The 26,406-nt window shown below is 35.8% G+C and overlaps 1 protein-coding gene across 1 annotated transcript in view; it reads right to left on the bottom strand.

Annotated features, from left to right (window-relative positions):
* Positions 1 to 26,327, bottom strand: part of LOC109031261 (nucleolar pre-ribosomal-associated protein 1) — a 30,509-nt gene extending 4,182 nt beyond the window's left edge. Inside the window, exons 1-20 of the mRNA XM_072299187.1 lie at positions 25,894 to 26,327; positions 24,589 to 24,728; positions 23,710 to 23,892; positions 22,600 to 22,847; positions 19,488 to 19,646; positions 18,308 to 18,454; positions 16,959 to 17,216; positions 15,650 to 15,928; positions 14,434 to 14,752; positions 12,905 to 13,086; positions 11,601 to 12,380; positions 10,932 to 11,117; positions 10,010 to 10,220; positions 9,271 to 9,454; positions 8,824 to 9,101; positions 7,730 to 7,857; positions 5,820 to 6,026; positions 3,946 to 4,163; positions 2,678 to 2,944; positions 180 to 315 (exon numbers count right to left, since the gene is read on the bottom strand). Of these exons, the coding sequence (XP_072155288.1) occupies positions 180 to 315; positions 2,678 to 2,944; positions 3,946 to 4,163; positions 5,820 to 6,026; positions 7,730 to 7,857; positions 8,824 to 9,101; positions 9,271 to 9,454; positions 10,010 to 10,220; positions 10,932 to 11,117; positions 11,601 to 12,380; positions 12,905 to 13,086; positions 14,434 to 14,752; positions 15,650 to 15,928; positions 16,959 to 17,216; positions 18,308 to 18,454; positions 19,488 to 19,646; positions 22,600 to 22,847; positions 23,710 to 23,892; positions 24,589 to 24,728; positions 25,894 to 26,084 (4,701 nt within the window). The 5' untranslated portion in view covers positions 26,085 to 26,327. The remainder of the gene's footprint in view (positions 1 to 179; positions 316 to 2,677; positions 2,945 to 3,945; positions 4,164 to 5,819; positions 6,027 to 7,729; positions 7,858 to 8,823; positions 9,102 to 9,270; positions 9,455 to 10,009; positions 10,221 to 10,931; positions 11,118 to 11,600; positions 12,381 to 12,904; positions 13,087 to 14,433; positions 14,753 to 15,649; positions 15,929 to 16,958; positions 17,217 to 18,307; positions 18,455 to 19,487; positions 19,647 to 22,599; positions 22,848 to 23,709; positions 23,893 to 24,588; positions 24,729 to 25,893) is intronic.
* Positions 26,328 to 26,406: the final 79 nt, after the last annotated feature.

Below are 26,406 nucleotides of genomic sequence, written 5' to 3'. Positions count from 1 at the left end.
TCCTTAAGAAAACCGATGGAAAGATTGCAAACTTTTATCATAGCCAGACTACAATCGTAATTGTGTTATCTGCCTTTCTGCCAATAAATTCTTCAGAGACCACAAATTGTCAAGAACAATTTAAATTGATTAACTTCAGATAAAATATCAACTACAAAAAGTAAAAATACATCTCTCACCTTTGTTTCATCGTCAGCTAATGAAGAAGAGTAAAAAGTGAGTATAATTTTAAAAACATAACTTTGACAAAGTTTCCAATCAGCCTCACACCTAATGCCATCTCTCATCACTTCCAAAATAAACTTCCTATGTAACCTACGGAGGGGAAAACAGACATACAAGATTAGGACCAATTTATTTTAAAATTTTATCACATTAAATTCTACCTCTTCTACTGCACCGTGTTTCAAATCAAAGGAGTAATTGTATCTGGACAAGAGTTTTGAATTGCACGAGGATACAATATTAATTATGGCTTGCTCTAAAATATGCTTCATGATCTTTCAACTAGACATTTTACTTTAAATATTAAGATTTTCTGACTTACTAGCACATTAATTTTCATGATGCAATGGACCCACCTGTGACGGTAATTTTTTCCGTCACTTTAAGTTTCAAATAATTAATCACCTGGGAAAATTTTTTTATTTTAAACCGTGCCGAAATTTAATAATGTATTTATTTTGTAATAGTTTTGATGACTACAGCTGCAACATTGAGCGTGGCAAGTGATTGCGACAGTGGCGCATTCTGTAGGAACGGCGGAGTAGCAAAGTACCGCAGTACACCGGTCAGCCGCGCACCACTCGAGGGCTCTTGCAGAGCGATCTGGGACCTCCTGTGCCCGATGACCCGGCTGTTCTGCGTGTGCACGGTATCTCAGTCGCTCAGACTCTTAAGAAAATGTTGGTTATTTATTATTTTAGCTTAATTAATAAATTGTTTTCGCCAAATTTACTGAGGAAAGTCCTGAAACTAACCTAGAAGAGTAGTTCGATGTAAGAAAAAAATTATTTAATTGTATATTTAATTTAATGGAGTCGAATGAAGTTGGTCGACGCTTACGAAAGTTAGATGAAATGGATTTGATGGGGTCCCGACCGGTACACTACTGTTGTCATCCGACCAACTTGAGTTAAGTGCGACTTTCTTCACTCTCTTTGGATCCTTTCTCTTGCAAAGCTGTGCACGTGATGAGTAGCACGCTCTCAAGAGAAAGAATCGGTACTCACGCTAATTATTTACTTGTGTGATGCATCCATTTTCGGGTAGCTCCTATAGTAAATAAATACTTGAGTCTTCTATTTACTAACTCCAAAATTCATTCCTGTTTTCTATTTTATCGGTTTTATTTTATGTTTGAAAACAGACGGTATTTTATTTTTGGCAAAATAATTCTCTCATAATTGATCAATTTCCAAGTGTGCACGTGTTGAGTAGCACCTGAGATTTTGGTTGTTATTGGAATTACTTCTGAGAATATTTATTTTGAATCCTAAATCTACCATTCAAGATTGAGTGCACGTGGTGAGTAGCATCGGTTGTCTGGGAAATTTAAGACCAAATAAATAAAACAAATTTTAATTGGAAAGTCTGAGAATTTCATCTGTTTCGATACGAGAGAAATTTATATTTAGTTGAATTTAATTTTGCACTTTCAAAGTTAAATCTCTCATAGCGTGTCAAATTCCAAGGGTGCATGTGGTGAGTAGCACCTGGAGCTTTGGTCGCTATTTGAATTTATTTTGAAAATATTTATTGTGAACCTTAAATCCGCCATAAAAGATTGAGTGCACGTGGTGAGTAGCACCGGTTGTCTGGAAAATGTATGGTCAAATAAATAATCAAAAGAAAATTTCATTCGAAAGTTCGAAAACATAAAATGTCCCTTTTTACAGTTCCTTTCGAAGTATTCTTAAAAGTCAATCCGATCAACTCATTCGTCTTCAACCATCCTATTCTGATCTCGCATTTAGTTTATTTTTTTTGAGAATTTTAAGTTTGTAATTGTGTCTAAGAAATAGTTTTCTTTTCTCGTCAATAAAATTGACTCTAGTATGGTCAAATTTGCTCTCATTATTCCTTCCTGCCAATCCTGTCCTCACCTCAGGAAAATCACCTCATTATATTTTTGAGTACGCACTTCAAGTTTGTTGGCGCCCGAACCCAGGCGTTCCGACGAGCATCTGGCACCCTAAATTTGTGGCTTGATCTGCTGAGGCTCGATCCTTTCTGACGATCGGGATCGTACGAGTTCTCACTTTTCCTCGCCACACCACCCAACTTCAAAGTAACGGTTAAGCACTGAGGACAAGGGTAGGGCCCTCAAAACCTGTTTATCACATCAAGAAAATCAATGTGCCAGTGATTCCAAAAATCTTTAAATTTAAAAGTAATTATTCTTGAACACATTTTTAAAAAAGTGTTTCCCTACACATTTTTCATGAAGTTGTACTTATTCATACTCATATTCTTTGTGCAGGATGATTAGTCTCCCTTTCAAAGAGTAAAGAAAAATATGCGTCAGACATTCTGATATTAAGCTAAACAAAAATTTTACATGAAATTTGAGTGTCCTGTAGATTAAGGAAGATTTCAGGGTGATGATTGGGAAAATTGAGGGTTTTTCTTGTAAAAAGAATAAAATTCTAGTTCGAAGTCAAAGGATAGAACATACTTGGTGTCTTTGTCAGCTGAGAAAAATAAGATGAGGAATTCAGGCACTTGGTTCAGTCGTAAAGTTGGTTTCACAGTAACGAATGATACTAGAGGTTTGAAGTTTGGCCCTGAGGGCTCAATTAACGTAATAGCAGTTCTGGCTAGAAATGTTGTGATAACTGACGAGAGTTGTGGCGTTGTATTAGACTGGTTGAGTCCTGCATCAGCTATTCCATTGCGAATGATGTCCAGAAACTGAATCCATAATGCACGGGATTTTTCGCCCCTGAAATTAATAATCACACAAACAAAGATCAAAGTTTGTTACTTCAATTTGTTAGCTTCCTTTCTAATTTGTTAAATTACATTCGGTAATGTTCAGCTCCAATTTGCAAGGAATGATACATACCAGAGTCATAGCCCTTGAATGCTTTAAAGATGGTCTACAACAACGTAGAAAATAATGAAGTATTCCGATCATGCAATGGATCAAACGCGATTTCCGAGGGAGATCTGATGCCCTAGGCACTCGGACCTTGCCGAAAGTACACTCTTCAAAAATGCGTAGCCGACTGTCCAGCGTCAAAACTGAAGCCGGCCGAACTTCGCTTCGGCTCCGAAATGCCGGCCTTGGGACGTCACTCAGAGCAATCCAAAACCCAAAACGCTCGGTACAAAGGACGCACACAATTTCCGGGGAAATTGCATGTGATCCATTGCAATTTTACCTTGCATTTGGTGTCAAAATCTGTCTGATGCAGTACTATGACTTTACTATACACCATTCTTTGAAATTTTTATGATGTTTAAGGATGCAATATATATTGCAATATATATAGCATTGCATATTTCATGCAATGCTGCATGACCTTTACAATATTTATTCAACATTGATTTTGGTTTTTTGGCAAGAGGGGCTTTTGAAGCAACTAATTTTAATAACAACTACAAAATTTACTTTTATAGATTCATTTTGAAAAACTCGATAAGTTGAACTCCATTTCAATAAACTAAAAAGAACATGCATGAATGTTGGTGCTTCAGTTTTACTCTATCCGATAATGCCTCGATACCAAACTTTTGCACAATTCTTTCTAACATGCTTTTGGTAAAATGCTTTATGTGCTGTTTATATACTGAAGTCATCTAATAGTTCCTCTTTTAGAATGGATGCTCCAAGTTAACCTTCACAAGACACGTTTTAAAGGATCGATTCTTTTGTTTTTGAGACGATTATTCTTCTAGATAAATTTGAGATACAGATAGAGGGTGAATTTTCCACATTACGTTTCCAACAGCTGGTAAAACTTGGACAAAGTGAGATAGGCGGTGTTTCTAAGGACAGGGTCTTCTAATGCCAAGGATGCAAATATGATGGAGATTGCACGACTTCTGGTGATTTGAAACCATCGGACAGGAGATTCTGTGGCCAGGATGCTATTCAGTACAGGAATCAAAAACGCTGGGTCGTAAATTTGGTTGTCTGGCTCAATTAAATCACCCATCTACACATAAAACAAAGTTAGTTAAAAAAACTCCATTTACTTGGTTTCAAATAGGGATAAATCTAAAAAAAAAAAAATGATGATGATTAAAAGAACATTAGCAGGCAATTCTTGGAATTTTCTTTCAGCCCCATTCCTGAATATTTTCTTTTAAATTCTTTTTTCATCTTCCCATTTTCCATTTATTTAATACTAGCTTATGACAAATTAACAGCTTTGTAAAAACTGATCACTGACCAGTAAATTAAAATCCAAATGATATTCCTTGGAATGCACTCAGAGTCATAGAGAAAAAAAGAAGGCTGTTATTGGCAGAAAATTGACGGTTCCCAACTTGTTTACACCTTGACATAAGAGAGCACAATGTGACATCAATATTAAGACTGCAAATTCCAAGTATACGAGGTATGATCCATTAGAAACCGAACTTTGGCCATTGTGGGCCAACGGATGATCGGATCGACGTTTTCTTGGGTTTATCTGATCGCTGATAAACTGACAAACACGTTGGTTTTTACGGATTTCAATTGTCTTAACTAGTTCGGATTTTACAGCCGTTTGATTCAGGTGTGTTCAAGTGCGTGTTGCAATTTTGAGGAATGCGGAGCTTTTAGAACAACAATGTAACATTAATTTTTGTTCTAAGTTGGGTAAAACGTTTTCCGAAGCTTTTGCACTGTTAACGAGAGTTTATAGTGATAAGTGTTTAAGTCAGACTCAGTGTTACGAATGGTTTAAGAGATTTAAAAACGGTCAGAAATCGGTGGAAGATGAGGTTCATGGAGTCAAGCCCAGGACGTGAACTGACGAGATTCACGTGAATCAAGTTCACGAAAAAGTGCAAATCGACGGCCGTTTAACCATTCGTGAGCTTTCAGAGGAACTGAATATTTCTTTTGGGTCCGTTCAGAGAATTTTAACCCAAAATTTGAACATTCGTAGAGTTTCTGCAAAATGGATCCCCAAGTTGTTAACCCAAGCGCAAAAAGAAAAGCGCGTTTTCATCTGCCAACAGCTGCTGGACCGCTCAAATGCCATAAACTCTCGTTAACAGTGCAAAAGTTTCGGAAAACGTTTTACCCAACTTAGAACAAAATCGCAACACGCACTTGAACACACCTGAATCAAACGGCTGTAAAATCCGAGCTAGTTAAGACAATTGAAATCCGTAAAAACCAACGTGTTTGTCAGTTTGTCAGCGATCAGATAAACCCAAAAAAAACGTCGATCCGATCATCCGTTGGCCCACAATGGCCAAAGTTCGGTTTCTAATCGATCATACCTCATACACACTGAGATCCAGTGGACTGAGATTCCAAGTATACAAAACATACTCTCATGTCTGGTGTTATTTTAGCACAGGCAGGTAAATTCAAAACAGTACTATTTTGATTTCAAAATGAAATTTGATATTAAATTTTCTTAGAAGTATGACTTATTTCCATGAGCCACACCATTTTTGAGAAAATAAATGGCTGAAAATATTAAACCCACTTTCATCATGGACCCATTTCTAAGACTTCAGAAGTGCAACCACCTGAAAAAGCACTAAGTGCACCACACCTTTTTATCCGCTTAGTGTTTGTTGTATGAAATGAGATTCCCTCTTTTCTTTTAAACTGAGAGACAGCAGCAAATAAACATCTTTGAACAAACCTTTTCATCTCTACCAATGGGAAATCTCTTAATAGTTGCATCAATTCGGCTTGCATCTAAAAGATCCAACAGCTTAACTGGCGGTAGCTGTTTGTGCAATGTGACGGTTTTAGAACGGACGGTAAAGTGATTCACTGCAGCCTCTCCCCAAATGTATGGTTGACATTTGTTTAGCTTCACACCACACTCTTCATATGTGCGCAGGATCTAAACATCAAATTATTAGGTATGGAAATGTGGTGAATTAAAAAGGTTTTCCTAATAGAGAGCTCACTTGAGAATGAGACTTTTTTTTTAGATTTTGAGCATATACATCACTTGGATGAAAACTGAAATAAAACAATAACCATTAAAGCTTTACCAGTTGAGTCTTGAGATCATAAAATAAATTGATGAAAAACTAGGAAATAAGATTAAAAAAAATACAGAAATATTTTGAGCTTTGTTTCTAGTATTTTATTCTTTTATTTTGAAACGATTTATTCGGTGGTATTACCTCACGTATGTATCTTCATAAATACTTGTGTTTTGTTCAACGATACAAAAATTTGATGATAAAAGATTATTTTCTTATTAGATTTTTTCAAGAAGTCTGAGCAAATGCAAACATCAATGTATGTACTTAAATACAATAGCCCGTGAAATTGAACTCTAGGAACATTAGGAAAGCAAATGAATTTGAATGTTTTTTCAACTATCCATACTTCCGCATTCCATTAAAATTCACCTTGTTTGAGGCCAATCTAATGCGTACTATTTTTATAATATATTAGATAAAATATATCCTACAATAAATTTTCATTCTCTCGTATCTTGAGTCTGAAAGTTTGCATAGCTGAAATGTAAAAAGACTGTTCATGAATATTTTATCCTGAACAATAAAGATTAAAAACATCTACAGTAAAACTTCGATATAACGAACGTCGATATAACGAATTCTTCGAATTAACGAATTTTTTTCGCGGTCCCGAAAAAATCCCTATCTTTTCAATGTAAAATAAATTCTATATAACGAATTTCGGTATAACGAATATTCGCTTTTACGAAGGAAATCTTCGGTCCGAGTACGAACTTTACCATGTAAATCGAACTCGATTTTACGAATGCACAGGAATATCCGCGCGTCCAGCAACACCGTGGGGGAGAAAGCATGCTTGTCTTTACCTGCGTATTGTACGTCGGTGTTGGTGCAAAGGTCATTTTCCGATACGGCGGGATTGGGAATTTCCGAGGCGCACATGTTTCCTCGAATAAACGGTGTGATTAAGGAGCTATGTGAACAGTGTCATCAGTACGATTTCAACCCCTGCCGTGGGCTCCTCACCACCGCTGGGCAGTTATACTGATCAAGTGCTAACCAAGTGTTCCCCGCCGATTTTCCGTAACATATCGTCATAGTTTAAGACGGGAGGGGGGGGTACACGAAACTGGAAAAAACCGAACATTTCAAAAATATTTGTGGCCTAAAATCAGGTTGTCCGCGGTTTACAATATAACGAATTTTTTCGCCGGTCCCCAGAAATTCGTTATATCGAAGTTTTACTGTATTCAAAAAATTCAAAATTTTTTAAGGGAGCCAATTAACAAAACACACTGCCTAGTATATAAATAATGATAGTGGAGGAAGAGCATGCATAGCATTTTCTATCTCATAATATTGCTGGAGTTCCTGTTTGTTCAGAATTTTAATTTTTTTTTACCCTCTCCTTTTTCTTTTCTTTAATGAAGAAATTTATTTGAGAACTGGGAAATCCTGATGCGTTCTTTCATTTGAATAGAAAACTTTTGGAACATTGATTCTTGTTTCTGCTTCTTTTAGTTTGATGAAGACTTAGCATGGGCAAACGATTATGAAGTATGAGCTAAATTACAGTTCAATATCAGAGAGAAAAAAATTAATAGGTTCTTACTTGCAATATTATTTGGTCGGCAGTGGAGAGAGATGCATTATAGGCACCCAAAAAGAGAGGAACATGGTTTGCCTTCATCAAAGTATAGTCAGCTCTGACCAGAGTTAAGAATATTTTCAGTAAAGACTCTGAAAGAAAATGGATTAAGAATTAAAATAAGGAAAAATAAAGACGATCTTTCTAAAATAAACATCAAATGCAAGAGTGTCTAGATTATTAGAAATTTATATTCCTTGCATTAGATGGTCACCTCTTAATTGTTTCATTCCTCATTAATTAAAATTATGCATAGAGAAAATCCTCTTTGCCTCCTAGATAAAAAAAGCAAAGGAGATCATCATAAAGATCAAAATTTTACCAACAAAAAAAATATACAATAACTAACCATAACTCAAAACAGCCATTATAAAAGTGAGAGAAATTGAATACACAATTGCTATTCTAAGCAGCTGATGGCCACTTTTCACAAGTTGCAGAGCGCAAGCGCATAATTATCTCTCAGTTAATGAGAGGAAAAATCGAAGATAAAACTTAAATACCATAAAAAGTGCAAAATATCAGTCAAATTCATTCAAAGTAACCTTCTGTCAAGTTTCTCGTCCCTAGGATAATCCACAAAGGACAAAAAAAATCAGTTATTGCACGGAAATTAAAAACTCATCTCAATAAAATGCACTAGAAAAGTGTCAAAGCGAAATTTATTTTTTCAAGCTAAATAAGAAAACCGCCTTGACATTATTTATTTTCCTCAGGGGAGTATAGTAAAGGATCAATGAAAGCATTTATCAAACAAAGATTCAAGATGATGCGGCCATGAAGTTGAATTACTGTTCTAAAGATTGTATTTGTATTGATTTTGAACACATTTTTTATATCTGGACTTTCTTTCTGGCATTGCCCTATACTCTTAGCTCCTTCCTCGCCAGTTCACAATTTTTAGACTCATCATCATTTAACATAGCTCAAACTCACCATTACTTTTCAGAAAAATCTGAAGCCAGTCTATTGAGAAAATCTCCTTCCACTGGCCACTGACAAGAAAAATAATTTCTATTTATTAAATAAAAGAAAATTTTATTTGGAGTAGGAGTTACCTTTACATTCAGATTTTGACAAAATTGTTTTGATGAAATTTGGATGTGAAACCAATAATTCAAACAACGACTGAGCACCCTCTGACTGATTTGATGAAAATACTGCACCAGATATGACAGCAAGACAACTGAGGAGGGGTTGATTTTCTTCACCGAGACCATGTTTGAGAGCCAATTTCCCAAATTGTGACCACACAGCTAATTTTGACAAAGAGTGGTAGTTCCTACTGGATTTGTCAATTAAACAACAGTCACTGATTGTTTCTAACAGGGAACCACTGAAAAACGAAGAGAAAATTTCCGTTTTAAACTGGCATTCAGAGAGGAATATTCGGTACAAAGTGACAAGTTTTTTTGCATTTCAAAATTCCTTGGCTTTTCAGGAAATTTGGATATAAATACTGGGACCAATAAAAAGTTTGACATTTCATGTTCTGTGTGACTTACATCTGATCGAGTTTATGGGACATTATTAACTGCACAGTCCAACTCAATAGTAGCTCGATCAATTTGAGAGTCTGTCCAGCTTTGTTGAATAACGTTTCTAGCAACGGAATGACGTCCAAGTTGACATCGATTTCAAACCACATTTCTTCAATCTTCTTACACTCTTCGAGGGCTTCACCATTCTCTGCAAAAGAAAATTTCAACAAATTGATTAAACGGTGATGGATAAATTTTGAGGAACCTAAATATACCATTAGACTAAATGCATTCACATTCAATGGAAGGAACCAGCTACCCTTGTACATTACTTGCCATCTTCTTCCCCTTTTTTCTCTTTTTTTTGAAGAACTACACTCCTTTATTTTTACTATGAAATTAAATTTTCTTTTAGAGAGAAAATTAAATAGTACATACATCTAAACTAAACTTAAAATAGTACATAATTATAGTGCTTTGACAGAATAGGAAGGATATAGCTGGTATCAGCCTAACTAAATTAGATGTTGCTTAATTTTTCTGATTTTCCAGTTTTTAAACAAAAACCTAAGCAGCACTGAAACTTGAAATTTGAGAGCATCTTTATCATTATCCGGCGTAAATTCATAGAGAGTTTGATAGCGTTAAGCAGATCAGTTTAAAAATAAGTCAAGACAGAAATTTGACAACGTGAAACGTGGTTAGGCTGATTCCAGTTGAACCCGTTTATAGCATGAAAAAAAGAAAGAATAAAGTTACATACCAATGAATCTGTAAAGAAGTTGAGACCCAATTTGATTGTTCTCTAGAAACCAGGCCGGAGGTGACAATACATGAGTCGAGAGACAGGAAAGATGGCTTTGAGTTACTTCTTTCAAAATTTCATCTTGAAGGTCAGTGTTGCCGCTAACAGCTGTTAGAATTGGAAAAATCATGGTTGGTTTGTTTTTTATGCTTTCCCAGTCCTTAATCACCTGTGATCAGATTGCAAGAGAAGAAGAATAATTTCAATTAATTAATGAATTGGCTGATAAGTAAATTATTTGCTAATTTTTAAATGCTTAGGGGGAGTTAGCTTTTTACCCATCATCTTTTAAAAATGTGCACAGACAAACGGAATAAATTCAATACGTACTGCATCAGTTAAAATCATTTGACATCACCTATTGATTGAATGTATAAATAAAAGAAGAGCAAAATGCACATGAAACTGAGGCGTTGGGTGCAGAGAGCACATTTTTTGGTTGCAGTGTTTCAAAATCTTCACTACTAATTTATGTTTTAGAGAGGAAACTACTGGGTGGATTTTTTGAAATTTTCAGTTCTCAGCATTGTAAAATTATAAAGAAAATTCAGAAAAATTTTTACAAATTCAATGCATTTGATTTAATTATAGTAGATGAAACAAGAACGGAACTCCTGAAGCACCGCAACTAAGAAATATCCTTTTGGCACCCAGCGCTTTAATTAGTTGTTGCAAATTAAAGAACATCCTTGTCTGATTAAAAGAAACTGATGGTGAGAAGTTGTAAGAGGAATTAGGATTTCGGCTGACATATTTAAGAAGAAAAAAAAATTAGGAATAAAAGTTATACAACAATTATGATTTTTTTTTTATCTAGTCTAAAGGGAGTAGCGCTTAGAAATGAAATTTCCTAAATACTATAAGAGTAAAAAGTAATTACCGTTTCTATAAATGAGGGATTGTGAGAAAACAACAGAAGAGCTAAAGGCGAGATTTCTTTCAATTTCAATAACTTGTTGATAAATTCTGGTGGAATAAATTCGATGCTGTGAGGGAATCCATTGATGTATGATGTCAATGCTTGCTGGAGTCGCTTGTTCGGAAGCCGAGAACAGAGTGCAGCCACCTTGAATAAAATAAATAATAAATATTTCTTCTAAAAAGAGAGTATAAGTGGGAGAAAGACAAAGAGAAATTACAGAGGCATCAAATTAAATAAATTAAGATTATCAATTTTCAATTCAGTAGAAAATTACACAGTATTTCGGTATAAAGTTTTTGAGGAATATCCTTGGAAAGGTGGAGAAATATTGTCCAATTCAAAAGAAACATGATTGTCCTGTTCCTTGAAAGAAAATAAATGACAAGGATTGTAGAGTACATTGAAGCAAGATACAAGTTCTCCTATTTTCAGTATTGACCCATTTGCGTAGGCATTTCTAGAGGCTTTTCTATGGTTTTTAAATTATTATGTATATTACATATATCGTTATTTAAATCAAAGGTATAGCAAAACATATATCATAATGCTCAAATTTGCATTTCGTCTAGGCATCAATTATATTCTTTGTAGTTTAAAAAAAAAAAAAAAAAAAAAAATGGATCTTACCAGATGACTAGGCAAAGGCTCATTAAGTCTGCTTTGACTGATGATTTCCAACAACTGCGCCACTATGTCATTCCATGTATCTGTCAATGATTCAAAATTCTTAAAAATCTGGTCTATCACCTCCGCTGCCTCTTTGTCTGACAGTTTCAAACAACCTGTCACCTCTGATACCACTTTCTTGCTACCCTTCAACTCATTTTTATCCTCAATTTGACACTTAAGCTGCTTCAGAAATCGTAACTTATATGGAGCTAAAGCCTTGTTTGGTATTAGAGGTTGCACTTCCATTAAAATGGGAAGCACTATTGCTACGCTGTTCTTTGACTCATTTGACACATCCAGGGGTAAAAACGATTCCAGTATAGTTGGATGTGTTAACATAAACTGCACACATGGCTCTGCTGAAGTGTTCGGCAGGCACTTTAAGATAAAAACAATGATCGAAGAGAGACATTCGGCTAGAGGGGCTGAGGAAGAACCCTGAAGGATATTTTGTGCGGCGATGAAGATACAAAATCGAAAGAGAAGAGTGAGATGTTCAGGGGAGGTCTGATTAAGAGATTCAAGAAGAGCTTTTTGCTGACTGGCGTTCGGTGAGACTGCGAGTTGCAGTAATTGTGCCTCCAGGGATGTGTCGTCAAACCCACACAAATACAGTGACTTGAGACTTTTGCTGGGTTTTTTGGATAGCCATGACTTTGTATATTTTTTTAATTCTCCTGGAATAATGTCTTGGTATGTGTCCTTGCTCACAAGCAAACAAAAACCTTCCAGGTTGGTCTGTAACAGAAAAAAGATGAGGGATAAATAAATGCCTGAAGTGACTGAATTGGGTTTACTTTGAGACGCAATTTGAAAATCAAAATGTTTAAAATTGACTTATTACTACACGTTTAATACTTTCGGAGAACTTGGCCATCAAAACTTTGGTTTGGTTTGAAAATATTTACACTTCCCTGGAAGACATGTTGGTAAGACACTCCTCTAAGCTGTGAAGCCTAAACTTAACCAATGAAATTTTTTCCAAAAACTATTCCAGAGAAAGCTTCCCTGTTAGAGAACTTTTCCATTGGCAATCCTTCAAGAGAATCAAATTTATTCTGAAATTTTTACAAAGTTCCATAATACAGATATTTTCTTGTGCCCAAAAAATAATTTCACTTCTCATGCGGTTGGGGAACTGCAATATGAAATACCTATTGCCAGCTAACAAAATAGAGCTTTAACTATTCCATTTTATCGGCATTTTTATTTTTGGAGAAAGTTTCCACAAAATCTGTTGAAAAGAGAGTTCATTCCATTACCTGTGAGTGAAAAGCATGAACGATCAGATTAACTAGAAATTTGTTCACAGATTTAGCAACAGCGCTATTCATTTTACGATCATCATTTGCAAAGTTCTTCAGGAAAGCCAGGAACAATAGGCTGATGTTCACACGCGTTGAGCTGGAGGCAAAAAGGGTCAGATCTATTAATCCATGAGTTACTGAAAAAATAAAAACATAAATTTAGAATATATACACAATGCAAATGTATTAAATAATGAAATTCAAGGAGTTGATCTACTTGTAAACACTGTGATCAAATTAAATAACTCTTTAAAATGAAAAAAATAGTACATATTATTGCATTAAATCAAGGATTGCCCAATTTCCCACTGCAATTTTCTTAAAATAGCAGCTACTTTCTTAGAGTTCTGGCACTGCTTGATTTGATTGGAGATTAATTTCAATTGCGCCCTGATTATTTTGCGGTTCAACTAAATTTTTGGGTACAACTGTATTACTATATACTATCAATGCATTACTATATACTATCAATTGACTCCTCCATTCATGTTTTGACGCTTATAATTATAATAAAGTAAGTGATGAAGCATTTCAATCAGGATTCGTTAGTGCCAAAAAATAAATGAATTTTTCAATTTCAAACGTACAAAACAGTTATCCTTTAATGTACTAATCATTTACAAAGCATTCAGTGCTTGGTGCAAAATTCTATACCAAAATATACATGCTAGGTGTTTTTTATAAAAAACTTCTCTGGAAAAAGAAATAAATTACGATCAGAGGGAGGGTATTGATTCGATCGACATGAATTGATCAAAAAATGAAAACATGAATCGATCGACATGAATCGATCGACAAATTGTTAAAAAACCGGTGTCGATTCGATCGATATGAATCGATCGAAAAATGAAAATGTGAATCGATCGACGTGAATCAATTGACACTGATTCGATCGACAGATAATTTAAAAAAATCCATATCGATTCGATCAACATGAATGGATCGAAAAATGAAAACGTGAATCCATCAACATGAATCGATCGACACCGATTCGATCGACAAATTGTTAAAAACCGGTGTTGATTCGATCGACATGAATCGATCGAAAAATGAAAACATGAATCGATCGACACCGATTCGATCGAAAAATGAAAACATGAATCGATCGACAGATCGATCGACAGTTAATTTAAGAACACCCGTATTGATTCATGTCGATCGAATCGACACCGGTCTTTTATTTATTTGTCCATCGAATCGACACCTGTCTTTTATTAATTTGTCGATCGAATCAGTGTCGATCGACATGAATCGATCGATTCACGTTTTAATTTTTGGATCGATTCATGTCGATCAAATCGACACCAGTTTTTTAACAATTTGTCGATCGAATCGGTGTCGATCGATCGTGTCGATCAATTCACGTTTTCATTTTTTGATTGATTCATGTCGATCGAATCCATACCCTCCCAATCAGAGAATCGAACATCCCTAGTTTACAACTTGTTGTTTTTAATGCCTATCATAGATGGATAAAATATTACCTTTGTTAATAAACTCTTCAATGTTTTCTTCTGCTGTCAAATGCTTTCGAGAACTTTCATCAAGTTCGTCACTCACTTTGACAAGCTCACTTGATTCATTGGCCAAGTATTCGACAGCTAAAGCGAACAACTCTGCAACTTTTTCAGCATGACCAGATCCGACGGTAGAAAAACTGTGGACCCAGGTCGCAAGCTCGTGTTCATCACCATTAACAAGCCTTGAATTTATCATCAACTTGTAGAACAATTGCTTTGCCTCTAAATTTTTTTCAGAAATCATTATTACGATCACTCGCTGCAAGCCATGGCGGAATTCAACCTGGTGGTGAAAGAGTTGATAACAGTCATCATTGAACTAAGAGATGTATTCTACAACAAATTTTGGCCTGACTAAAAAATTTCACTGATTTTCCTTCTGATTGATGCAAAAATTAACAATGACAGAAACTGCAGCTGTGCTATGGGGAAACCTGAATTTTTAATCAATTTTGCAACCTTGGAATGCAGTGTTATGTACCTTTGTCTGTAAACGATGAATTGTCATATTAAAATGCAACTTGACTCCCTCTATTAGACAGAATGTCTACTAAAACTGGCTGGCAAAAATCCATACGTACTTTCACAGTACTAAATCAGTACTTTTACAGTTCTTTCCCGAAAAAAATCAGTACTCATTAGAAAAATTTAGTGCTTTTTCAATAGCCTCAAAAAAATTCATGCACAAATCATGGCAAAAATGATGTGGCCACAAATTTTAAAGCTCATGGCTTGAACATCAACTAGCTTCAAAATTGCGATCCAAGGGGCAAATATAATATTGTACTGAGAATTGATTTGTAGGGGTTGCATAAATTCCAGACTGTCTTTAAAAACATGCGTGGCATGAGGAGAAAAATTTCGGACCTGTTTGCAAAATTTCCGTAATTTTTCAGTACTTTCAAACAGCCCTCAAAAAATGTGTACAGTCTCCGAACTTTCCGGACAAGTGGACACTTTGATTAGAATGAAAGTAAAGAGAGCCTTTTGCGCTTTTCTCTTCAAAATATTCGAGGATGTGTTCCATCAAAAAATTAAATTCATATAAATAAAAAAATATATATATATTATATTTGATATTAAATATCATGATTGATTAATGAAATGAAAGTAGATTGATAGGTAAAAAATCAGAGTTTACACTTGAATAATTGAAAAAAAGAATATCATTAAAAAATACCTGATTGACATCGATCTTGTTGAGGTAAATCAGCAAAGAAAACACCTTCAGGAAAGGAGCAGCAGAGAAAAAGAGACATGAATCGTAAGAAATCTCCGCAAAGTGTTGGCGTATCTTATCCGCAAATGAAGGCGAAAGATCAGAGAACAGTATTAAAAGTTCAGCTAAGGATGAAAGGTACATTTCTTCGGTTAACTTTCTACCATCTTCAGCTATAACAGTTCGAAAATCAATTTCTTTCGTCCAAATAGAGCTAAGTAGTTCTGCTGAAGCTACATTCTGGAACAATTGAATACAAGAAAGAATATAGAAATAATTTTAAAGGCAGGAAAAATCAGAGCAGATGAAACTAATTTTGGCGATTGCTTGAGCATGAAGAATAATTCGGCTGCAAAGGATAAAGAACTGAGTGACAGTTATTGAACAAATTAAGTTAAGGATAGTTTTAGTTTTTCTGGGAAAATATTCTTCTCTGCCTAAAATCTGATGCTCGTATAAAAATTTGAGGGTGGAAGAGTTGACTTGAAGTCTCTTTTCTATATTGAGCTTCGTGAGATAAAACTTAGAACTCATTTTTCTCCAATTCCTTGACCTTGACACTTAATTTCTTTTCGCTAAATACTGTCCAATTGAAGAGTGTCACACATGAGGAGGTTAAGAGAATATTTAATAATCTCTTAAAACAAAATTTTCAGATTGAAAAATGCATAAAAGCTTGGGACAGGAATGAGCTCAATACTCGAATCTTGAGGCTCAGACCCTCTGGCACAAACTTCACTGATGATGACTGAAATTGAAATTTTATAAAAGTTTCATCCAACTTTTTCATCCATCATACCTGTACTGGGAAAAATATTGTAAAGGTTTTATGAAACCCAGCATTTAAAAAATTTCATTTTAGCCAAGACTTCAATTTTGTCTACAATTAATTGATGATTTCCAAGATAAAACAATGTCTAAGACTATTCAAATTAGAGACCAAAGGCACTCCATATACTTGGCGTACAAAAAGCCTGAGGCAAAGCGACAGTGAAACTGCAAAAATGCTGTCTTCTTTTCAGTGTTTTAAACTTCAAGCTCCTATTTTATTTTTTTAAAGAGGAACAGACCAACATCATGGCTAGAAATTTCCTCTGAATATTCTTCACACACAGAAAAGAAAATCACAAAAGTGTTTAGGATATGACGGTGCGTAGGTTTTCATTTAAAAAATAAAGTACGACACAAAGTCTACAACTTCGAACACTGAGAGACACCTTTCTGCAGTTTGACTGACAAAAGTCTATCGAGTAGGACTACTTTTACTTACCTTCTGAATGTAATTAGTAAAGTGATTGTTGATGTTACGAGTTCCATGTCGGTTGGAATGTAACTCAATGTATTCATTTAGCTTCTTCATACAAGCGATGAGAAAATTTATAGTTGCATAGCATAACATAGTATCACTGCTGTCGAGGGCGTCCTTAATCGAGCTGCATAAGCATTGAGGTAAACACAACTTCAGAGTTACTTCAGGGTAGTTCTCTAACCGAAGGCTGTTTCCATAACATTTTGAGTTTTCTACGATCTATGAAAAAGGAAATTGAAAATTTGTACACAATTACTTTCAAAAGATAATGAAACATTTGTGCAATACAAAATAAAAAATAGCAAAATTATTAAAATTGAAAAGTTCGGAGGCACAGTGTTGTATACACTGTCTTTCCTCAGGGGACCTCTTAATTATGGTTAAAACTGTGATTAAGAGAGATTTAAAAAAGCCCTGTAAATGCCCTAGCAATTTGAAATAGCAAATTTTTGCGAACCTTCAGTAAAATGGAATATTAGGACTGAGGAAAAGGATCCTCACAAGGGATTACAGTAATTTGCTGCTAAAAAATATAGAATACCAAAGAAATTTTTACAAAACTCCATTTGTGAAAAATTTTGGATTTAACTTTTTGCATCATTTCTTAAATGAATTATTTTTCTAGTGAGAAAGTATTCTTGGATTTGAATTATTCCAAATAACCTCCACCAGGTGTAATTAATCCTAAGACAAGGGGAACAATCGCTTTCAAGTTGTGCATTGGTAAAGTTTTGATCCTTACTTCACTCTTCAGTTCTTCAATTAATTATCATTCAAGTGAGAAAGTATACAAACTGATTGCGGTCATGAGACACTTTGTTCGAGGTTTTTGCCAACGTGCGTTAAAGATTCCACATAAAGCTGAAAATCTCAATACAGAGGGAAAAAGCTCATTTGAGCACAGTTTTCCCTCAAAGAGATATGCTGTTTGGTGCAACACTAGTTACGTCCATTAAGGAAGACAACTGGGTAGACGTAACTGGAGTTGAACCAAACAGCATACCTCTTTGAGGGAAAACTGTGCTCGAATGAGCTTTTCCCCTCTGTATTGAGATTTTCAGCTTTATGCTGAATTTTTAACACACGTTGACAAAAAACTCCGACGTACTGAGAAAGTATATTGGCAAAATTGAATTTTTTTGAGCGGCCATTGCCAGATTCAATTAACCCCAAAACAAAAGGAAACTATGAAGGGGAAATATTACCCGTTCTTTGTAAATCCTTCAGATTGATGAAGCCGAAATATTTTTTATGTACTGCAGACGGAAATAACATATAAACAAATTTAAAAAACTATAAGAATGACTCACCTGATGCACTATTTTAATAAGTAGTGACACTTGTGTTGATGAAACAGAGACTTTGTGGAAAACCGTTTCTAGTAAATTTGGCGAGACAGTGAGGGTTTTGGTAAGGAGATTCGCTTGTAGTTCATCTGTCCATACATTATCCAATACCTGCAAATTTTTATCTGTGATATTACTTTTTGGGAAAAATAAATATAAACATTGCTTTAATTATAGATTGATTATTGAGTACCCTCGTTTGTTATTAGTACTTGATGGTTCTATTTTTACTGCAAAATGAATTATTTCTTTCCGTTTAATGCCTTCAAAAAAATGTTCAAAACCGAAGCTATTTTATTGGCAGTTGCTTTGTTATTGAGCGTAAGAATAAAATGTAAATAAAAACAAAAATCATTCCATAGAGATATAGAGATACTATTTCAGTGATCACTTTTAAGAATTTTTCAATTGTCATGTTGACAACATCCCCAGCATGATCTTAGAGCAAAATTAAATTTCGCTCCTAATACCCCCCCCCCCCCCATTTTAGCTATTGCATAATTTTTCCCAGGTACAATCCATTCAATTGAGCCACTTGTACAGAGATTTTTGAATTTTTTTCTTGATGTAATGTTTGAGGAACTCTGAGGCCAAGTTCCGGAAATTTTTCAGAATTCTAAATCTTTCACAGAAGTATCAGATTATACATCGCTGGATTTTTCGCACCTTGAAACTCCCTCCCTTGTGTTTAAAGAAATGAGCAATGAAAGTAACATTGGTCAAACGAAAATAATTTTTCAGGACTGAGGCTTGGATCTAATGCTTGGTGCATTCTTCTTACTTATGACCGAGCAGGAACAAACCATCAAGATTCTTGTGGGTTAAACTCCGCAACACTGACAAAGTGATGAACGCTGTTGATAAGAATTCTTTTATTGGTCCCCTAAACCATTTCGATGTGCATTCAAAGTTATGAATAATAAATGGACTTACATATTTTGAAAGGTGTTTCTTGTGAAATTCATTCCCAGAGAAATAACACAGTGAATTGTACAAATTGTGTATATCCCCTCTCATAATGGAAAAAAATGAAAATAATCAAGGATTCTAAAGGGGTAGAAAACCCAGTGACTTGCGAATCCCAAGTGCAACTCGAACCTGAAAATTTCAACGAGACCGTGCATTATCTAATTGAAAGGATTACCTTATTTTTCAAAAAATTAATCAAATATCCATTGGTTTGATCAACAGCAGCTTTGAAAACTAAATCAGAGGTTACGATACCATACTGCTCAGAGGTGCACAAAAGTTCTAGGAATTCATGAGCTTTTGAACGAACCAATCCTTTTTCATTTTCGTCAACCTGCAAAAAAAAATGGTTTAGTTTTTAAAACTGGACACACAAGTTGCTACTTTATTTAATTTGACATGAAGCACAATCAGTTGTTCTTGGGTGGCAAAAGGAAGAGATGTGTCAAAAATTTAGGGAAATGTTCCGGATATTCAAAAATACATGCATAAAATTGTGTTAGAGCATTTATTTGTGATTAACTAATGAACCTTAAAAATTTCTGCCAAACATTGAAGGATTACCATGGAAGAAATAAAACTGGTGCTACTACCAATCAGGTGCCTTTCAAAAAAGCCGTTCTCCTTTTCTCTTCTCATCACAAGAAATCGGATTAAGTCCTGAGTTTGAAATTTCAGAGAAAGGAAAATTAAGGCTAGGTACTAAAGAGTGAAAAGGATCAACATTGTCTCTTTTGTCAGTTGAACTTGTAACAAGTAACAAATGACATTTTATAAGAGTTGTTGACCATTCACTCCGCTTCTACTATGATGAAACTGTCTTTAAGCGAACTCGTTCTTTTTTTTATTGGATTTCGCTTACTTCAAATACTCCAGTTTATAGGAAGGGAGACCTCAGAAACAAAAATAAAATAAAATACGCTTCCTTACGCGTGCGGGAAAGGATATTTGAACTCATTCACGGCAGGCGCGGTGATACAACTATTCGACCACGGGTGTAAGCCTGTTGCTGCCAGCCGGATTGAAGGCGCGCCACACTCCAGCAATTACTCGGGTCCCGTCCCGTGCGATCTCCCTGGCTGGCGCGCCCCTAAAATCGCCGCAAAGGGAGGACTGCACGCCATTAACCTTGTCTCTCTGTCCCGTTTTTACCACAATTTGAATGAAATGTATCCCTGCATTTCATCGATTCAGAATCTCGGATTGGGTTTATTAAATTCATTTTTTTAAAATGAGGTATGAAACGAGCTAAAATTTTGCGTCAAAATTTCCGGCGACTGAAGAAAATCCGCGGAAATTCTAAAGAAAAACAGTATTTGCCTTTCGTAACAAGAATGATTAATAATAAGACATTTGTTGAGATCTGTAACGTTGAAATCGGAGCTAAATACGCGTCCTTACGCGTGTAGGAAAGGATATATGATCTCATTCACGGCAGGCGCAGTGATACAACTATTCGACCAAGGTTGTAAGCATGTTGCTGCCAGCCGGATTGAAGGCGCGCCACACTCCAGCAATTACTCGGGTCCCGTCCCGTGCGATCTCCCTGGCTGGTGCACCGCTAAAAACGCCGCAAAGGGAGGACTACACGCCATTATCCTTGACTCTCTGTCCCGTTTTTACCACAATTTGAGTAAAAGTGTATCCCTGAATTGTACGATTCAGAATCTCGGATTGGGTTTATTAAATTCATTTTTTTAAATGAGGTATGAGACGAGCGAAAATATTGCGAAAAAATTTCCGGCGACTGAAGAAAATCCGCGGAAATTCTAAAGAAAAACAGTATTGCCTTTCGTAACAAGAATGATTAATAATAAGACATTTGTTGAGATCTGTAACGTTGAAATCGGAGCTAAATACGCGTCCTTACGCGTGAGAAAGGATATACTGGCGCGCGTTAAACAGAAAGGGAGACTGCACGCCATTTACCTTGACTCTCTGTCCCGTTTTTACCACAATTTGAGTAAAAGTGTATCCCTGAATTGTATCGATTCAGAATCTTGGATTGGGTTTATTAAATTCATTTTTTTAAAATGAGGTATGAAACGAGCGAAAATATTGCGACAAAATTTCCGGCGACTGAAGGAAATCCGCGAAAATTCCTTAGAAAAACAGTATTTGCCTTTTGTAACAAGAATGATTAAAAATAAGACATTTGTTGAGGTCTGTAACGTTGCAATCGGAGCTAAATACGCTTCCCTACGCGTGCAGGAAAGGAAATTAAAGCTCATTCACGGCAGGCGCAGAGATACAACTATTCAACCACGGCTGTAAGCATGTTGCTGCCAGCCGGATTGAAGGCGCGCCACACTCCAGCAAATACTCGGGTCCCGTCCCGTGCGATCTCCCTGCCTGGCGCGCCGCTAGACAAAATTTCCAGCAACAGAAGGAAATCCGCGGAAATTCCTTAGAAAAACAGTATTTGCCTTTCGTAACAAGAATGATTAAAAATAAGACATTTGTAGAGGTCTGTAACGTTGCAATCGGAGCATAATACGCTTCCCTACGCGTGCAGGAAATGAAATTAAAGCTCATTTACGGCAGGCGCAGAGATACAACTATTCGACCACGGCTGTAAGCATGTTGCTGCCAGCCGGATTGAAGGCGCGCCACACTCCAGCAATTACTCGGGTCCCGTCCCGTGCGATCTCCCTGCCTGGCGCGCCGCTAAAATGAATGTGTAATAAGGTATGAAACGAGCGAAAATATCGCGTCAAAATTTCGGCAATTGATGATGATGCATGGAAATTCTTTAGAAAAGCTATGTTTCCCTTTCGTTACAAGAAAAATTAAAAATAAGACATTTGTTGAGGTCTGTAACGTTGCAATTGGAGCTAAGATATTAGTCCTACTACTTGTATAAGCGTTTAACAACAATTTTGCTTATAATCTTGAACAAAACCTAAATTACGACATTTTGAAGTTTCTACTTTTGAAAACATAATTTCAAGGAAACTCTAAAAGTTGAAGACTGTCACGTTCAGGGCTTGAAATTGTCATGTGAAAAGACAATTCAATGCTTCCCGTGGGAACAACAATGAACTAAACCATTATTGACTTCTTATTTGCGATGCTGAAGAGGAGTCTCCATCAAAACTTCAAATTCTGATAACTCCACCCAACTTGACAAAATCACTCCCCTGAAAAATTTTCTTCTTCTTGTAGAGGGGGGGGGGGGGCGTTCCCAATAGACAGTCATGAATGAATGACAACTGATGAGTTAACCCAGCACATTGATAAGATAAAACATTTCTATCGGAGAAGAAAATAACTTAGAATAAACTTACTTCGCCAACTGGATCAAGTTTGGCTTTTTTGACTGTCTTGACAGGCTTAAAGAATTTTTTGAAACCAGGCGGGCCTTGCCATTTATATAACTCAGCTAAGTGGGCTAAAGTTGATGACTGAAAGGCGTTGAGCTTCAAATTATCAGCCAATTGCACTGTTTTGAGAAAGTTTTCAACAGTTGATAAAAACTTGACAACATCCTCGCATTCGTCAACAACCAGTCCCACGATGATAGTATTGAACATATCTTGGGAAAGAAAAGAATAAATTGTTAGGAATTGATTTCAAATAATAGAAAAAATAACACATTTAACAAGGATTTGAAACCTGAGCATTTAAACAGCGTTCTGAAGTACTTACAGATAGTTTGACAATAGTGATTTTCTTATGCTAACAATTTCTTTAACTATTCCTGAGAATACATGTTTTTTACTATCGTACATAGGAAATTCTACTTTTAATAGATTTAATCACTTATTTATATTTTTTTAAATTTTTTTTTTTACATCTTAAAGTGGATTAAGGTTCCTTACAAAGACTTTTTAAATAATAATTTAGATAAAAGTATATCAGTTAAAAATGACTTTTAGAGGTAATAGTTTGAGTTGCTGACACTTTACACTGAAAATTATAGTGCAAAAGCTTCAAAGCTTCAGAAAATACAAGCTGATCACAGCTCACTGAAGTAAACCTGCTAACCAGCCTGAGGGCTTCAGTCTTATAATCTCTCCGCCCTAGTGATGCAACTCGGTTTTCAAGCCACTTCTCTTTGCCTAAAAACTAGAAGGAATAAGAAAAGAGAGTAAGAGGGGAGGAAGAAGGGGAGATAGGGATTCCGCACTTTTTTTTTTCAAAGGAGAACCAACTCTCCAATTTTGGCAGTTTTCAGAAGCAACTTTTTTGGAAAATAGTGATTTGTGATACAACTTGAGTGGATGTTATTTTCAGTCTCAGGGAGTTTGAAGGTAGGCTATAGGGTTTTTTTTTTTTAAATTTATGATGGATGTTGTTGTAATCTATAGAAACAATAGCTTTATAAGAAAATATAATAGATGCAAAAATCTTAGGATGAGAAAAAAGGAAAGAGAAGATTAATTATCAAAACTTACTTTTTGGTTTGCTAACAAGAAGGGAAAACAAAGCTGAGCTATTCTTTCGGATAAAACTCAGAATGAATTCTATAAAAAATGGCCGCACTTTTTGATTGGACGCTAAGTTGTCCATCGTGTCCCCTGTTATTTGAAGTTCCAAAAGAATCTCTTTTGCAAGATCATAATTTATAGTTACGATTGCTGAAAAAAAAAATGAATTTTTACTAAATGAAAAACAGAAAACCCACAGAGGATTTAAAAAAAGAGACCAGAATGTGAAAGAATACCTACTTGGAAATTTGGTAAGTGCAGTGCTCAAGATTTAAAAGCTGAGATATTTCAAATTTTCCGCACATGCAATGCCACTCAGACTAAGGAATAAGCTGATTGAACCAATCCACTGTACTTAAGATGAATCATTGTGCCACGGAATCGTAAGGCTTAAGCATAGGAATAAGCAAAAAACAATAAGATCTGTCCAAACGCCGAGTTTGACATTCAATATTAACAGAGATATTGCCTATTGCCTTCCAAGAACACAGTTCATATTGTCGCACTTCACAATAGTACACATCATAAATAAATCAGCAAGGACTCATAAGAAGGGCAGAAGTCCAATTTTTCAAACTCATATTATGTGTGCAATTTTTTTTGCTCTTCTCACATAAACTTCCCATTCCTGTGTGTTCATCACTAGCATCCCAAGAAACAGACTACTGCCGCTTTCTTGGGTAATTTAGTAAGGACAATCGGAGCGTTCAAAAATGCAATAAAAAAAATGGTTTTGAAAAACGGACTTCCAACTTCTGCACTTTTTAAAAGTACTGTTTCAAATGAAAAATATTAAACAAAAAAAAAGATAACTTGTGATTTTGATGGCAACCAATGAGTACATACCGGTTAGAAGTTTCAGAGCAATCACTGAAAATTTTTTATCACTGCTCAAAAGTTTTTCAATTATCTTTAGATGACTGGATACTAGTTCTTGACTCACTTCAATGGCATCTTGCTCCAGATTTGGCAGGTCTGACTGAGATCTGAGATGATAAAAGACAATATTAAACTAGGGGAAATTAAGAGCATACAAATTTTAAGAAAGCACTCAAAATAAAGTAAACCGCAAGATTCTCAATTTTGCTAGGAACAATTTTGAGCACTCAGTTACAACCTAAATCCATTGCAACTCTGCAACAGCTGTAACTCTAAAGAGAGTACTCAATCCACCCTCAGGTGTTGTCTACAAGAATAGAGGGACTGTAAATATATTTCTATGACGTCACTCAAGTGGATGAAACTCGGCCACAGTTTAACATGTGTTCTAATGGAAGAAAAGATGATGCATGTTCATTTCGTGCCAATAACTTGTCAGGGTTTGGTCTGTGGGAAAAATTCATAAAAACATTTTCGAAAGAGGATAAAATTCCACTTCGGAATGCTGACTAGCCTGTGAATGACATTTTCTGATAATTGAGGAGATTAAGCTGAATCTGAAAATCATTACTCCACTAAGATTTAAATGCGCTGCTCATGCAACTTTCGCCAATCAAGGGCCACTCTGATTGGTTGATGCAGTCAGCGACTGCCTTACCGATGCTCCAATGACCCACAGATAAATATTGTTTCCCGTAAAAATCCACTGGTTTGACCGATTAGAAAAACTGAGTAGTTATGGCCTCGCCATTCTTTGAGGCAACGCCTATAGAGCACATAGAGTCATAATGTAAGTGGGAGGGCTGGGACCTCTTTAAAGCATTGTCCAATTCCCAAATTCCATGACTCCTGTGTCACGCTAGGTAACTTTGTCGATGCATAATCGATTGTTTGCGATATACAGGAGCCCGGCCATACAATGTAAACAAAATGGATAGGAATCACCACATATTCTACATCACCATTCTGGATGAAAAATGTAGGTTTCAAACAAGTGACCGAAGTTCGGCGCACACCGCACTAGGAACTCGTCGTCCAGAACATAGTCCTAGCTCTCCCATTCACTTTGTGACTCTGTGTGCTTTATGGCAACGCCGTAGCTTATCTTCATCAACGGACAAGGTGGACCTTTTAAAGTTGTACCGATCAAATGCTCGTTCATGCTGACAAGTGACAGCTATGGAGGAAAATTGAAATAAAACGACGAATTTTTAAGGGACAGTCTCAATATAAAAAGAATGACTACATCTGAGGAAATATAGGAAGAATTACCGAACGATGAAAGGAGTGACAGCTGACAAAACGAGACCCGCGTCTTGCACCTTCTGAGCGACTTCTTCATCTTGTAACACTTGGATGAATTTGCGGAAGTAATTGCCTTTATTGCAGAATTTTTGCACTGCATCCTGAGTTTCATCTTCAAGATCCTCGACAAATTTTTGCACGTCTGATAACTTAAACATTGTCACTGATAAACGATAAAAACACTGAGGGAGGACTAAGGGATAAGGTTACCAGAGAGCTACAATAAACTAGAACTCGGCTCTTGACGATTCTGTAAGTTTACGTAGCAAATTTTTCATTCCTCCACTTCACATCCTTACTTATTACAATATGAAAAGAATTAAATAAGTATTGATAGATTAGATTCTTTTCGGCATGCGTTTAGGACGAGCGAGCACATGGACACGCGATGCTTTAGATGAGTGATGGATTTCGAACGTTTTCTTTTTTAGAATTGCCAGTTGTCTGATTTTAATTGCATTATTTATAATGTTTATAATG

Source organism: Bemisia tabaci, chromosome 4 (genome assembly GCF_918797505.1).
Source record: "Bemisia tabaci chromosome 4, PGI_BMITA_v3".
Classification (NCBI taxonomy): Eukaryota; Metazoa; Arthropoda; class Insecta; order Hemiptera; family Aleyrodidae; genus Bemisia; species Bemisia tabaci.
Note: the sequence above shows the minus strand (reverse complement) of the source record. Positions and strands in the feature narration are given on the sequence as shown.